This window comes from Triticum dicoccoides, chromosome 2B (assembly GCF_002162155.2).
Source record: "Triticum dicoccoides isolate Atlit2015 ecotype Zavitan chromosome 2B, WEW_v2.0, whole genome shotgun sequence".
NCBI lineage: Eukaryota > Viridiplantae > Streptophyta > Magnoliopsida > Poales > Poaceae > Triticum > Triticum dicoccoides.
Genome location: NC_041383.1, coordinates 172,258,053 through 172,272,347, shown reverse-complemented (window position 1 = coordinate 172,272,347; position 14,295 = coordinate 172,258,053). Strand labels below are relative to the sequence as shown.

At 47.3% G+C, this 14,295-nt stretch overlaps 1 protein-coding gene and 1 pseudogene across 1 annotated transcript; both read right to left on the bottom strand.

The window, feature by feature from the left end:
- Positions 1-4,779: 4,779 nt before the first annotated feature.
- On the bottom strand, positions 4,780-4,890 carry LOC119266151 (annotated as a pseudogene).
- A 566-nt stretch (positions 4,891-5,456) lies between these two features.
- Positions 5,457-10,131, bottom strand: LOC119362858 (DEAD-box ATP-dependent RNA helicase 36-like). Its single transcript, XM_037628130.1, has 6 exons — positions 9,370-10,131; positions 7,331-7,653; positions 6,833-7,036; positions 6,647-6,728; positions 6,018-6,116; positions 5,457-5,850 (listed from the first exon to the last, which is right to left on the bottom strand). The coding sequence occupies exons 1-6, from the start codon at positions 10,072-10,074 to the stop codon at positions 5,728-5,730; spliced, it is 1,536 nt and encodes a 511-aa protein (XP_037484027.1). The 5' UTR covers positions 10,075-10,131; the 3' UTR covers positions 5,457-5,727.
- Between the last annotated feature and the right edge of the window lie 4,164 nt (positions 10,132-14,295).

Here is a 14,295-nt window from a genome sequence, read left to right as displayed (position 1 = left end):
ACAATGTTGGTCTGAATACATTTGAAATTGTTTTGTATTTCCCTTTTGTTTGGGGGCCTATTTGTTATTTTATCTTTTATTTGACCAGTGAAATCCAAAGCATAACTAGACAAATTTCCACTTTCTCAAACTAGCTTATGAACATGAACCGATCTAGTATATCCTCATGACCTACTAGTTTAATGCAGTGCACACAATTATTTGCACAGGTATATCCAGATCAAGCAATCACCAGCCACCACCTCCACACAGGACAGCCAGCTCCAGCATTCATCTCCCAACCACTGTTCCAAGATCTTGATGCTGATCTAATGTGATGTGAGGTTAAAAGTACTCCGTTCGTCCCAAAATTCTTATCTTAGATTTGTCTAAATGCGAATGTATCAACTCACGTTTTAGTATTAGGTACATCCGTATCTAGACAACTCTAAGACAAGAATTTTGGAACGGAGGGGTACATCCGTATCTAGACAAATTTAAGACAAGAATTTTGGGACGGAGGGAGTACAACGCCTCTAGCCCCTTTGACTTAATATAATACAGGAAGGAACACACACGAAAATCACAGATGAGTATGCAGGCAAGGGAGGGGGATGTGGATTGGATTGAGCCATTGGCATGCGCTCTCCATGAACTGTTTCATTGGGTGTACGAGTATAATTAATCACCACCACCACTGATAACAACTGAGAGTGGAGTATTAAGCAACTGCATGTAGTAGTATAGGGAGCATGATTGGATGTTAAGAATGGCGCGTGTACGTAGGGATCAACAGGCTCCAGCTTGGCCAAAAGCGAGTCCAGCTGTTTAGCCGCATTAATCAACAATTAGGATCCCCTTTCTCGAGTCGTAGGCTATTGGCACCGTGCACTAGGCATTTTTCTTTCGCAATGGGGGCTGCGATATCCTAATGACATGTGCAGTTTCATATGCTTCCAATATTTTTGTTTCTTTGGGAGACGACTTCCATAGAGAATACGGTACCTTTGAGATTCCTATGTGTTGTTCCGATCATCCTTGATTCGGTAGCAGTTGTTTGTAGTGAGATGCTGCGGACAAAATCATGCGCTATATACCCTTGTCTACAGATCGATCTCATAGTACTAGCTTAGTAGTATTATACTCCTTTGGCCTGATGCCGAGTACTCCTTGATGCCACGGTACACGCCATCGAGAGTCTGCATGTGGTTTACAAGATAGTCGCAACGCTGAGAGTTCTAGACCAGTCGATCGCGTAATTAAGATCAAATGTCCAATTATTGGAAGCTCTCTATGCTTAGAGCTGATCGCTAACCCAGCCTACCGATGGATGTAGCTATCGATGCGACCGCTCGGACGTACGTCGGCTTGGTGGACAAATTAAACGGATCGGCCTGTCTCGCTCTCACACCGCAAGCATCATGTATTCATATACAATAAGTAATGTTTTTTTCGAGGATACGCAAATTGCGTACCTTAGCTTTATAGAAGAAGAGAAATGAGACATACAACAACGTCAACCAGTCGCTGCGAACAACGAAGGCGACCCACTCCACACCCGGATCGTACAAGGACAACCAAACCCACCACAACACAACTACGACACAAAACGCCTGCCCTACACCGAACCCCTTGCCGCGTCTCGGCCGACGCTGTAGACCTCCGAAGAACAGCAACTCCAGCTTCCTTGGATAAGCCGGCGACGGCCGTACATGGCGCCGAAGGAGAAAGATCTGGGCAGCGGTGAACGCCCGAGGAGCGCATCATGGGACCTCGAGTCTCCGAGCACAATGCTCCCAACAGAGTAACAACCTCAAGGACGTTGCCATCATGCCGATTCTACGAATCAAGGCTTTTGCCCCGGAGACAGCTGCCGATACAAGGTCGCGAGGAAGATGGCGTTGCACTCGGCGAAGCCTCCAGGAAGGTGAATGACACCCGTAGGTGCCATCAACGCCGGCCCGGCCACAACCGAACAAGATTTTCATCCGTAGCACCGCACACCTCCACGTCCCAAAGATCCCGGCCAGTCCCGATCAGATGCCTCACACCGCCGTCACCGCAGCAACTTGCCATCGAAGCCCCCCTCACTGCCGAGGGAACACGCCTAAAGCCATCACCTTCAACCTCGACTAGGAACTGCAGCAACCACCGAGTGGTGCACAGCCAGATCCGCCACAGTGGCCTTCACCCGCGCCAGGGGACTGCCACCAGAATGGATCAGAACCCGCACCTCCGACCACACTCCGGCACCCACACCGCCAAGGCATCGCCGCACGCCTCACACGGCAGCAGTCGAACGCCCGTTGCCCGCCAAGTCCCTTCCTGGCCAGGCCTCGCAGCGCCGCCGCCGCCATGGCTGCGCTCGCACCGCCGCCACCGCCAGAGTCGATGCACCACCAGCATCCTCCATCCTGCTGCGTCCCGCGCAAGGCTTCGGGGACAACCGCCGCACACCCTGCCGTGAGCACCCCAAGGGCGCCGGCCGCTGGACGAAGCAACCCACCACCGCCACCTCCGCAGAACAGGGATGCCGCCAGAGCCTAGGCGCGCCGCGCCGCCAGAAGCTCCGCGTGCCAGATCCCGTCAGGGGAAGGGAGAGGGGGCCGCGACGCCCAAGCCGGTGCCGCTGCGCTCGCCAGATCTGGGCCGCCCAGACCTCCCACGCCCGCGCTGCACCTCCATGCGCAGCCGAGCCGCACCACAGCGCGCCCTCCAGGCCAGGCGCAGACGCCCCGCCCACCGTGAACCCTCCAGGCGCCAGATCCGCTCACGTCCGCGCCACGACCTGCGCGCCAGAACCAACCCACGTCGTGACCTGCGCGCTTGCGCCGCGCCGTCGACATGCCGCGCTGCCTTGAGCAGAGCGACCCCACACGCTCCCGCCGAGGCCAACGGCCCGCGCCACGAAGCCCCTAAACAGAGGTGGAGAGGGCCCCGTCGCCGCCAGGCCGCGCGGGCTTTGCCCGGCGACCCATGCCGGCGGCGGCGAGGGGAGAAGAGCCGGAGGTGAGGAACTGGCGGCGGCGGCTAGGGTTAACTCCCGGGCCGCCCGCGGGAGCGGCACGGGAGTCGGGCGGCGAGGGGCGTCTCGATCAACAACCGCATTCCATGATGGAAATAGTGCCTGTGGTCCGTAGATGGTTGAATTGGCCAAGACAAGAGGCTAGGAATTCGCATGAGGTAAGCAACTGACCGCGACCCTCGTCTCATTATCCTCTGCATCTTGTTTTGTTTTCCAGGGAAATCTTACCATTTAGGCATCAGAGATGATGGCGACATGCTAAGGCTGGTTGTAATGGGTAGTATCATAAGTTAGTATCATGCATATGATACTAGTGTATGATACTACCTCCCTAATGCATAGTATCATATGATAGTATCATAAATGACTTTATTTATTGTCATGCATGACATATACTCCCTCCGTTTCCAAATACTCCCTCCGTCCGGGTTTATTGGGCCTGTTAGCCACGGCACGAGGACCAAGGAAGAATATTACTGGTAACCATCCGTGACTTACGAAAGTAGCAGCAGCCAATTAGATTAATCTGCAGTTATTCCAAAGCCTCACAGCAGCTAATTGCCCAGCTTTACTTTCGCATGCAACCAACCACAGCGCGAGGCAGTTATTGCTCACAGCTGGTACTTTGCTGTTTTCCCGCATGCAGCGATGAAGCCGAAACGGCAGCCCAATCGTGTGCGTGCTCGGCGGAGCTGATCGAGGAAAGTAAACACGCATATTTAGCGGGGCCTTACAAAAACAGATCAGAGCAAACTTGCTAAGAGGCCCAATAAACCCGGACGGAGGGAGTACTTGTCTTTCTAGGCATTTCAAATGGACTCAACATACGGATGTATGTAGATATATTTTAAAGTGTAGATTCACTCGTTTTGCGCCGTATGTAGTCACTTGTTGAAATCTCTAGAAAGACAAGTATTTAGGAACGGAGAGAGTACTAGTGTAGCATTTATTATGATACGATATCATGATATGATACTCAACCCTCTCTTACTTCATTTAATTTTATGCCACCTCATCAAAATTGCCTAGTTGGCATGCATGATACTTGCTATGATACTCCCATTACAACCAGCCTAATGGGCCAACTAAACGAATTGACCGAATCTCTCGTCCGACCCCGACACTTGTTTCACTCCAACGAAGGTCGGCACGCGTCTTCTTGGCTGGCTTCACCCCGGCATTTGCATTGCACCAAAATTGTTTACCTCGCCATGACCCGACGTTGGGTTTGACGAGGGCTAAACTAAATGAAACGTTGGGGGCAGCGTGGCCTCATGTGAAACCCACCTGGCTTAGCTCACGCACGTTCGTGTGTGAAAGAGACTTGGGGCTACAGCTGTCGCAGTTCGTAATTTATGTACTCACTCGCTCGCAGTCCAACGTTCATGGCACACGTAGCAAATTCGCAACCGAGCTTCGCATGTTTTGGTCTTCCAAGTGACAAGGCCCCCACGCGAGGTCGGCAGTGGCGCTCCAGGTGTCCCTGCCTGCTCCGGTCGTTCGTGCCCTCTCCAATCTACAGGACCCGGGCAAGAGAGAGCTGTCCAGACGATGGACCAAGTGGAATTTCGACATTTCTTTTCAACTGATCGCATGGCATACTAGTTTGTTTGCCATCCCTCAGTTCCCATCGACTTTGTCCAAATACACGTCGAAATTTGAAATTCAGATTTGGCAGGGCATCATGACAGAGAGGACACCTTTCAAAACTATGGTATTTTGTCCGAATGTACCACACTACATAGTTTAAATTCTGAATTGGTGGGGCCTTCTGACAGGGAGAAGACACCCTTAAAAAATTAGGGTATGCTGCTTAGTGTGGCGTGCACACGGTATTCTTTAGTAAAAGGCGAAAGAATAGTTCGCTTTGTGCTCACCACGCAGCTGCGTGCCTTTCACCACTCGCACCACCCGCTCTTATATAGCCCACCTCCCTCCCCTCGCTCCCTTGCCAGGCGAGGTGGGACTAAACGAACGGGCACCTACGTCCCAACCTTCGTTCCGCTGCGCCCGTCGCACGCTTCACCGGAAAGGCCACAGAAGTAGGCTGTATTGGGTTTGGGCCTTGTATGCAGGAGGTCGGCCCATGGAGTGACGTCCCGTTCGCCGATTCGCCGCGCCGTCTACTTCGTTCAGCCTGCCTAAAAAAAAAAAAGTCTACTTCGATCAGCGAGTTGTTGCGGCTGCCCACGCAGAAGGCGTTATCTGAGCGACGGGACTCCACCACCGATGTTTGCATCGGATCATAGGCCGTAATTTTCCTTTTTTGTCTTCAAAATCTCCCTCCATGTTGCAGGTCAAACAACGCTAAAAGATGCAGGGCAAAGATTTTTACCCACTAAAAAGATGAGCAGCAGCCGCTTGGTTCTAACACCGGAATCATGTGAGTTTTCTTTTTTTTGGGGGGGCGGAATCATGTGAGTTAGAAACAGCAGCGCTGTCAGGCACAAGCTTCGGCCAAACAATCTCAGGATGAAAATTGTACAGCATACTGAGGTTATTCGAGGGGCCACGACAAACTGTCACACCATCATCTGCTCAATTTTACGATTGCATAACTAGATATTGTGATTTACAACATGAATTAGCTACTACAGTACAAAATTTCACATCGATTAGACGATGTCAGAGTGCGTAGGACGGAACTGACTGCCCGGTGCCTGACAGTCCGTCCACAGAGCAAAGCCATACGCGTGGGCCATCTCTTTGAGACAAGGTTCACTTCACTCGTCGTGTTTGCGCTTTCTCGCCTGGTCTCTCTTCTTCTGGTCTTTCCTGTCTTGAACCTTGTCTTCGTGGCCCTCATCCGCCATCCTCATGTTTGCAAGACGCCTCGCTTTGAATACCTTCAATGTTCAGTGATCAGTAAAAAAAATAGTTGCCACAGGAAATCTCTTTGTCATAAACTGGGGTACAGAATAGGTTAGGCAGTAAACTGTCCAGACGCAAGACTAAAAAATGACAAGATATTGCAGTCGGTGATATGCACAAAACATGAATCCAGTTAGCCCACCTTTGTAATATCTTTGGTGACTTCTTTGTCGTCGCACTCATATGCACTGAATCGATTTCCCACGTCATCTTCTATCTCATGTAGGAGACATATATCCCTCTGCAGAGACATCCCAATCAGCACAAGAGGGAGTACACGGTTTTTCAGTAGGAACTCACAAGTTAACATAACACATGAAAAAGAACATTTGTTTCGTTAAGAAACTTTGGGGCACTCCTACCATGTATATTTCCAAATTTATCACTTGTAACATAGTATATGTCTGAATATACAAGAGCTAACTGGTAGCCAAAATTCCTACTTTGCAAAAGAGTGAATTCTGTGAGGTAAAATTCATAATTGCCAAAGAACGGTTTCTTATAAACATGCATCCTTGGAGGTTAGTTGCTTCTGCCATTGAAGTATTTCAAGCTACTTAGAAGTAGTTTCAAGTTTTCATAGTTTGTATGGAAAGCTCCTCCATATTTTTTTTATTGGTAGATATAGTATTGCAATCGGCTGGATCCGTTACCCATCAACGTTGACATGAGGAGAAGACTCATGAAGGTGGATTTTTTCTTTCAAATACAAGAGGGCAAATGATAACTGGGCCATGGGAATATATCATCTAAATCGGGCATTCAGCAAACCTGGGTTATAAAGCTTATTGAGAGCCCTCCCCTGGTGGCTCTTGCAGTTCGCCCAACCCTATGGATATAATCACGTGGAAACCTAAAGGAAGTAACCACAAGCATCAGTCAGGTATTCACATTCATCAAAATGTTATAGCGACAAATACTAAGTTACTATATGAATATAAAGCTAGTACAAGATACCTTGGAATGTCATAGTTGATAACAAGATCAACAGTTTGGATATCCAATCCACGACTGGCCACATCGGTAGCAATCAACACAGGAACCTGACCAGACTTAAAACGATGCAACGCTGAAAGCCTTTGTGACTGAGCCTTGTGAGAGTGCAAAGAAACAGCAGGTCGACCCAGCTCTTGCAACACAAAGTCCAAATATTGGCATGTCCTATGTGATAATATAAGTGACTTCAGCAACTTCTCAAGAGAGCATTGAACTTTAAACAGTTTACAAATCAAACGTAAAGAGTAACACGCAGCATTCCATCCTGATCTAACCAAAAGAACAATTCAGAGGGACTTCTGAATACAGGGATTGACAATTGCAGGAGCGGGTAAACTGAAATAGGCATGTCTTGGGGAGATGCGTGCATAATAACAAAAAAAAAAAATTGTCAATTGGGCACTCATGAGAGGATCTATTACTAGGAACAATGAATAGTTATGGTGTAGGCGAGCATACCTGCAAGTTGAAACAAATACAATGGCTGAACGTATATTATCTTCCTTCATTTTTGACAGGAGATACAGAAGATGGAGCTCTTTTCCATCCGGAGGTATATGGATATACTGTTGCTTTAAGTTCTCAACAGTCTTGAACCCTTCGTATGCCTCAAAAAAGTACGACTTGCTTCCCGAAAGTTCAAGCAAAGATCTCAGATTATCCGACATTGTGGCAGAAAATAGAAATGTTTGCCGCTTCTTTGGCAAACAATCAAATATCACCTTGAGGTCCTCCTCGAAATTGGAATCTACAACTCTATCTGCCTCATCCAACACAAGAAACTGCAATAGAAAAGACAGCATGCATTAGAAACCTGAAACTAGCGGAAGAGGAAATACTAGAAATTCTAGGATGCATGGATACGGCAAAAATATGGCATATTGGAGGTTAGATACGTCTGGGTACGGAGATACCTCCAGATGCCCCAAGATGCGTATCTGGTGATTTTCTATTTTCCAAAAAAAAGTAAAAAAAAAACGGTGGGATATACCCCTATACCGGTGCAACACGGGGAAACCCTAACCCGTCGTCCATACCCACGGCATGCCCTCCCGCTTTCTTGCCTCATTCTCACATCCGCGCCTCCATCCCAACCTGAGTGCCACGCGGTCACCACACGGACGAGGGTGGCCTCCGCTATCTCCTCCCCTATTCTGAGCGCTGCCGCACCAGAGAAGGAGACCTACAGGCAGGGCCGCTTTGGTGAGGAAGAAGAGGGCCAGCCTTCGGTGCTCCCTGTCCGCATCTGTGCGCCACCACTAGTGCTCCCTTGCTTCCTCTCCCCCACCTGGCTCTGCACTAGAGAACAAAGAGCTAGCAACTGCTCCACTGACAGATCTGAGTTTCACCTCCATCTCCTTCAGTTCCTCCCAGGCTCCAAAGCGAGAGGCAATATTTTCTTGGCCATGGTGAGTTGAGACTTCACCCTTTCTAACCTTTGTTTGCTGAAGTTGGTCTTCCCATTGTATAATGTTGTATGTGCTTCACACCACTTTAGGATGTGCCGGCAAATGATCTAGGTAACAAGCCTTTGTGGAATCATGTGGATATCTTAGAAGGGGGTGCAGGAGGTGGAGGAAATGTGTGATTCAGATGCAAGTATTTGTACTCAGGAATTTAAAGGTAGCTACAGAAGAAGTAAAGCACATTTGCTTAAGATGTCCAATAAGGGGATCGGATCACGCCCAAATGTGATGTGCCCTATTCTTCAGCAGCTTCAAGATGAAGTTTCAGTGGCTGAAGAAACCTAGGATAATGTTTACAGTGCATTTTCCTTGGTAGTAAACTGTCCTGTTTTCATATATAATTATTGTTATTATATTTTAAAATGTTTATTTCATATATACAAATGTATCGCAGTATCTGCACTATTCATAATTTTCTTTTTTGCTGTATCACAGTATCGATATTCAGGCACCCTACCTAAAATTCTAGATGCTTGAGATGCAGTTAATTGCTTACTGTAAGAACAAAGATCACTCAAATAGGCATGTCGGTGATGACACAGACCAAATCCTGAACCACTTAAGAAGCACCCTGATATTACGCAAGGAGAACAAATAGAATTCGAAACGTAAGGAGCATACATCAGATGTAAGCACAAGAAATCTGCTAAACCTCAGCGGAATCACGTATTTACAGCATGAAGGTGTGCTACCGATAGTTTCTTTGCATCATGATATTAACATAACACCTCAATTCATCACGAAAAAGCAGCACATCATGCCTAATTTCTCATGAAGGTCAAATAGCATAACATCACTACCACTATTTGCAAGATAACACACCACTAAAATTCTCTACACAAATATCTACTATATACATGTCGTGTGACTACATGGGCATAATGTGCTTTGCTATTAAACCACATGCATTTTGAGTCAAGATGAGAATCTCAATGTATGGTTGTACATGACAGCAGGCCATGGCACAATTAAACGAGCAAGTAGTTGCTATATCTTGGCGTATGACTGCTAAAAGAGTAACGGAATGCCAACCTTGGTGCGGGCGAAGATTTTGGCGAGGTCAGGGTCGTTCTTGATGAGCGTGGCGATGCGGCCGGGGGTGGCCACAACGACGTGGGGACGGCGCGCGAGGCCCTTGGCCTGCGCGAGCGAGTCGAACCCTCCAATCGCCGCGAGGCACCTGAGCCCCAGCGGCGAGCCGAGCGCGCGGAACTGCTCGGCGAGCTGCGCCGCGAGCTCCCGCGTGGGCGCGAGCGCGAGCGCGGCGACGCCGAAGGGGTCCTCGCCGAGGCGGTGCAGGATGGGGAGCGCGAACGCGGCCGTCTTGCCGCTGCCCGTCTCCGCGATGCCGAGCACGTTCTCGCCGGCGAGCGCGCGCGGGATGCACCGCCGCTGCACGGCCGTGGGGCGCCGCATGCCCAGGGAGGTGCACACGTCGACCAGCCACTCCGACAGGCCGAGGTCCGCGAAGGAGGCGAGAGCGTCCGCGGCGGCGCCGCCGTCCGCGCTGCAGGTGTCGCCGTGGTCGGTCACGACGGTGGGCGCCGGGTCGGAGTCAGAGTCGGAACCGGAGTCGTCGGAGTCGCCAGAGTCGCCGTGGTCGGTCTGGACGGCGGGAGTGGGGTCGGGTTTGGGGGGTTTCGGCTGGGCCTGAACTTGGGGCTGAGGCTCGGTCCGGCGATTGGACTTGGGCTTGGAGAAGAGGAGGAACGGGCGGGCCTCGCCGTCTACCTCCATCGTCCCCGTAGTTCGTGGCGGCGCCGGCGCCGGCAGAGGGGGGGTCGAGCAGGGGGGTGGGGGGTTGGCGCGGGAGGGGGGCGGCGGAGGAGGAAGTGGGGAGTTTTAGGGTTGGGACGCACAAACTCGAAGCACAAGTAAAAAAACAGAAAAAGAAAATAGAAAGTCTAACCAGCAGCAGCAGCATCCGATTTCCATTTTGATGTCAGTCAGATTATATATTCCCAAATGATACACATGTGGCACAAAGTAACATCGTCCGATTTTTACAACTAAAATTGCCAAAAAAACAAATTTCAAAAAAATTGTACTTACATCAAGCAGAAAGTTGTCATGCTTCACAACTAAAGTTGACATACTCGAGTAACTAAATTTGTCATCAAAAAAGTCACGGTGGAATTGCTTCGTGCCACACGTATGACACGTATAAGGGTCCTACATATGTAGGCCTAAACGGCATAGACTGCAAAATCAACTCTTCTTTTTTTACAACCAGCTTGCTGCAAAGTAGAACCCCATGAACTGAGATGTTGGCAGTAGGAATTCAAAAGAAATCTAGGATGGGAGTCCATTTGTTCTAGAAGATTACAGAAGACCTTTATATGGAATCTTAGGAATTATATTTCTTCAAAACTCCTTTTGTTTCTCTATTCCATGTGAGAAACTGTATTTTGGTTGAGATCACTGTTGACCTAAGGGTGGACATTGTCACACCGAAAACAGAAAAACGGAATCAAATCGAACAGTTTTAACCAATTGGTCTGTTTGTTCGGTGTATGGTTGTTCGGCTCAGTGGGAACTTTGATTGGTTTTTAGTGTTCGGTGTACGTCCGAGTTCGGTTTCCAGTGGTCAAAAACCGTAACCACCGAAGAAGCTGGTAATTTATTTTTATGACAATCTCACGAAGCTTTTATTTAAATTGTCACAATGTTTACACGGACAATATTTATGATGCATAATTTTCGCCGTACCTGTGTGTGAGGGCAGCCCATTTGCCAATTTCCCAACACTCCATGGTTTTACTTAACACCTAATGTGATAATTTCCCTAAAAAGACCTAATGTAATCATCGGCCCCTGAATAAACCTAACGCCATCACCGCACATTCACATGTACCTATTCCTAGCCAATATCCATCGCCCAGGCAGAGCCCTCTAGTCTCCAACGCCCGATCGACTACTCATCTAGCCGGCTCCGACGAGTTGACGCTTACTCGACAATCACTAGCATATCTGTTTGTTGCGCCTCACGCAAACCAACCACTCACAAGTACTTCATTGGATTCTCCAAGTTCTGATCTCCCAAATCTTAAGTACTCCCTCCGGTCCTTTTTACTCTACACATTGGATTTGCCGAAAGTCAAACTTAGCTAAGTTTGACCAAATTTATATTAGAAATTACTAGCATCTATAATATCTAATAAATATAATATGAAAATATATTCCGAGATGAATCTAATGATATTGGTGTTGTTATGTAAATGTCAATAATTTTTTATATAAACTTGGTCAAAGTTAGATGAGATTGACTTCAGACAAACCTAATATGCAGAGTAAAAAGGACCGGAGGGAGTACTAGTAGACTGGTACGTAACTAACTACTACATACTGGTGATTAATTTGATCTACTAGTAAGTGTGCACGTGCAACACACATATTGATAAATACCACAAATCAATCTAGAATTTTACTTCTCCAGTGACTAGCATGAGAATGCAGTTGACGAAGATCAACCCAAGATAAATATTTTTCATTCCATGCCGGATAACCATAGAAACCCGTCAAGCACCAATTTACAGAATCATCATTCAAAAACATAACATCAATAAAACTGGGAAGACAAATAGTTCAACTTGATTTTATTCTCTTTTTGATAAAAAAAAGGTACAAGACCACCAGACTTGCCATCACTCTCATCTAGTAACATGGAATTAAAACTTAAGATACAACGTAGCTCGTCAGCTTTACTTTTATTCAAACTGCAACTCGGAGAAAAATCAAATCCGCACAAGTACGACCTTGGAGCTCCCGGAGCTCTCGAACTGTCGTGGAAAAGAAGGCGGCAATGCTAGACCAAATGAAATGATGCATGAATTTGGTAAGTGCTTGAGTGACTGTAACCTGGAGGATATGGGCTGCGTTGGGGATCCATTCACTTGGACAAGGGGGGACATTCGTGAAAGGTTTGATCGAGCTGTCTGTAATTTATAATGGGCAAGTAAATTTCCGCTTGTTGCTGTTATTAATGGGGAGCATGTACACTTAGACCATCGTCCTTTAATTCTTGATACAGATTATTTTGACAGTAACTTGTTTAATCATCGGAACGGTCGTGTGAGACAATTTGAAGCAAAATGGCTGAAAGAAGATACTGTTGAGGAGATTGTGAAGACTGCTTGGGAAAAAGCAAAGATAACGGGTACTAGTCCTTCTCTCGCAGCATGGACTAGAGAGGTGCATGATGATTTACATTCTTGGGACCGAGTTACTTTGAAGGGACCAAAGAGGAGAATAAATAAGTTAAAAAAAGAACTAAAGAGGCTGAAGCATGGTCCTATTAGTGGTGATTCCCGCTCAAGGCAAAAGGAAATTATAGTACTCATTGAAAATCTTTTGGATCAAGAGGAAATTTTCTGGTTACAGAGAGGTCGAGCGAACTATCTGCTACATGGAGACCGTAATACTTCATTTTTTTCATAACGTTGCAACGGCCAGGAAAAAAGGGACGATATTAGGAGACTTCTAGATGATACTGGTGTTTGGCAGCAAGGTAATGATCTGAAGGAACATATTATGGGTTATTTCTCCCGTCTTTTTACCTCAGAGGTTTTAAATCCAAATCAGGAAGTTTGTATCTTGTCAGGAGTAGAGTGACTACTGGGATGAATAATGCCCTGTTTGCCCCTTATACTGTTGATGATGTTCGTAAGGCTCTTTTTGATATTGGTGATTTAAAGGCTCCGGGACCAGATGGTCTTCATGCTATTTTTTATAAAAGATTCTGGCCCATGCTAGGGGATGATTTGGTTGATGAGGTCTTGCAAGCAGTGAATACCTGCACAATTCCACCGGGTTGGAATGATACTGCAATTGTGTTGATTCCCAAGGTCAATTCACCAGAGAAGGTGACCCAGTTTAGACCTATCAGTATTTGCAATGTGTTGATTCGCAAGGACAATTCACTAGAGAAGGCAACTCGGTGCAGGTGGGCTCTCTGGATCAATATTGTCTTGTACTTATATCTTTATCAGATTACTACATGGATGTGTCTCCCTAGAGTGTGATCCTGTAAGAAGATCAAGTCTGAATATTGGTTTCAAGCGTGAGTACTGACTCCTCTCCAGTACCCTCAAGCAGAAACATTACCACAAATGGTGCTGATAAATGCTTAGGTGGCGCAACAGAATAATTGTTGAACTCTAATTTAGTGCCTATCTGCCACCAACACATGTATAGGAGCATAACAGATAAAATGCCTCAACATTTTCATGATCAATAATATATTCACAGAAGTGTCTATTCGTTTATTCAAGGGATTTTGTCAAGAAATTGCTTCTGCAAATGTGAATTATGATTTTGATTTATGTAACCTTGGTAGCCATCGACCTCCTGGTTATCTATTCACTAGTACACATCGGTGCTATACAAACAGTTGGTAACCTCTTTTCGCGACGGCATTTGGAACCATCGCCTAGTGAGCGACGGCGATAGGGGGTCCTTCCCACACGACCCAGAAACCGTCGAGGATAGGGACCCTACAGTACTCCTACTCGTTTCTGCTTGCATTGCCATCGCAGTCGGTGTTCTGTGGTGCTACGTTTATGATGAGCGGCCCATCACAAACGGTTCACTATTATAGAACGTGTATGATGTGCGGCCCATCACAAACGGTTCACTATTAAGAAGATTAGCTAATCGTCGTATGAGTGTCGGACAGGATTACGAAACGTCGGACCATCGTAACATCGTCGTACACGACAACTATCACACACGCTATTCTGTGGTGCAACATTTACGATGCATACTTCATCAGAAACAGTTCATGGTTGCGAATCGTGTACGATAAGGCAACTAACACAAACGTTTAGTTTGCCCGCACCGTTTTGTTGGGGAACGTAGTAATTCAAAAAAATTCCTACGATCACGCAAGATCTATCTAGGAGAAGCATAGCAACGAGCGGGGAGAGTGTGTCCACGTACCCTCATAGACCGAAAGCGGAA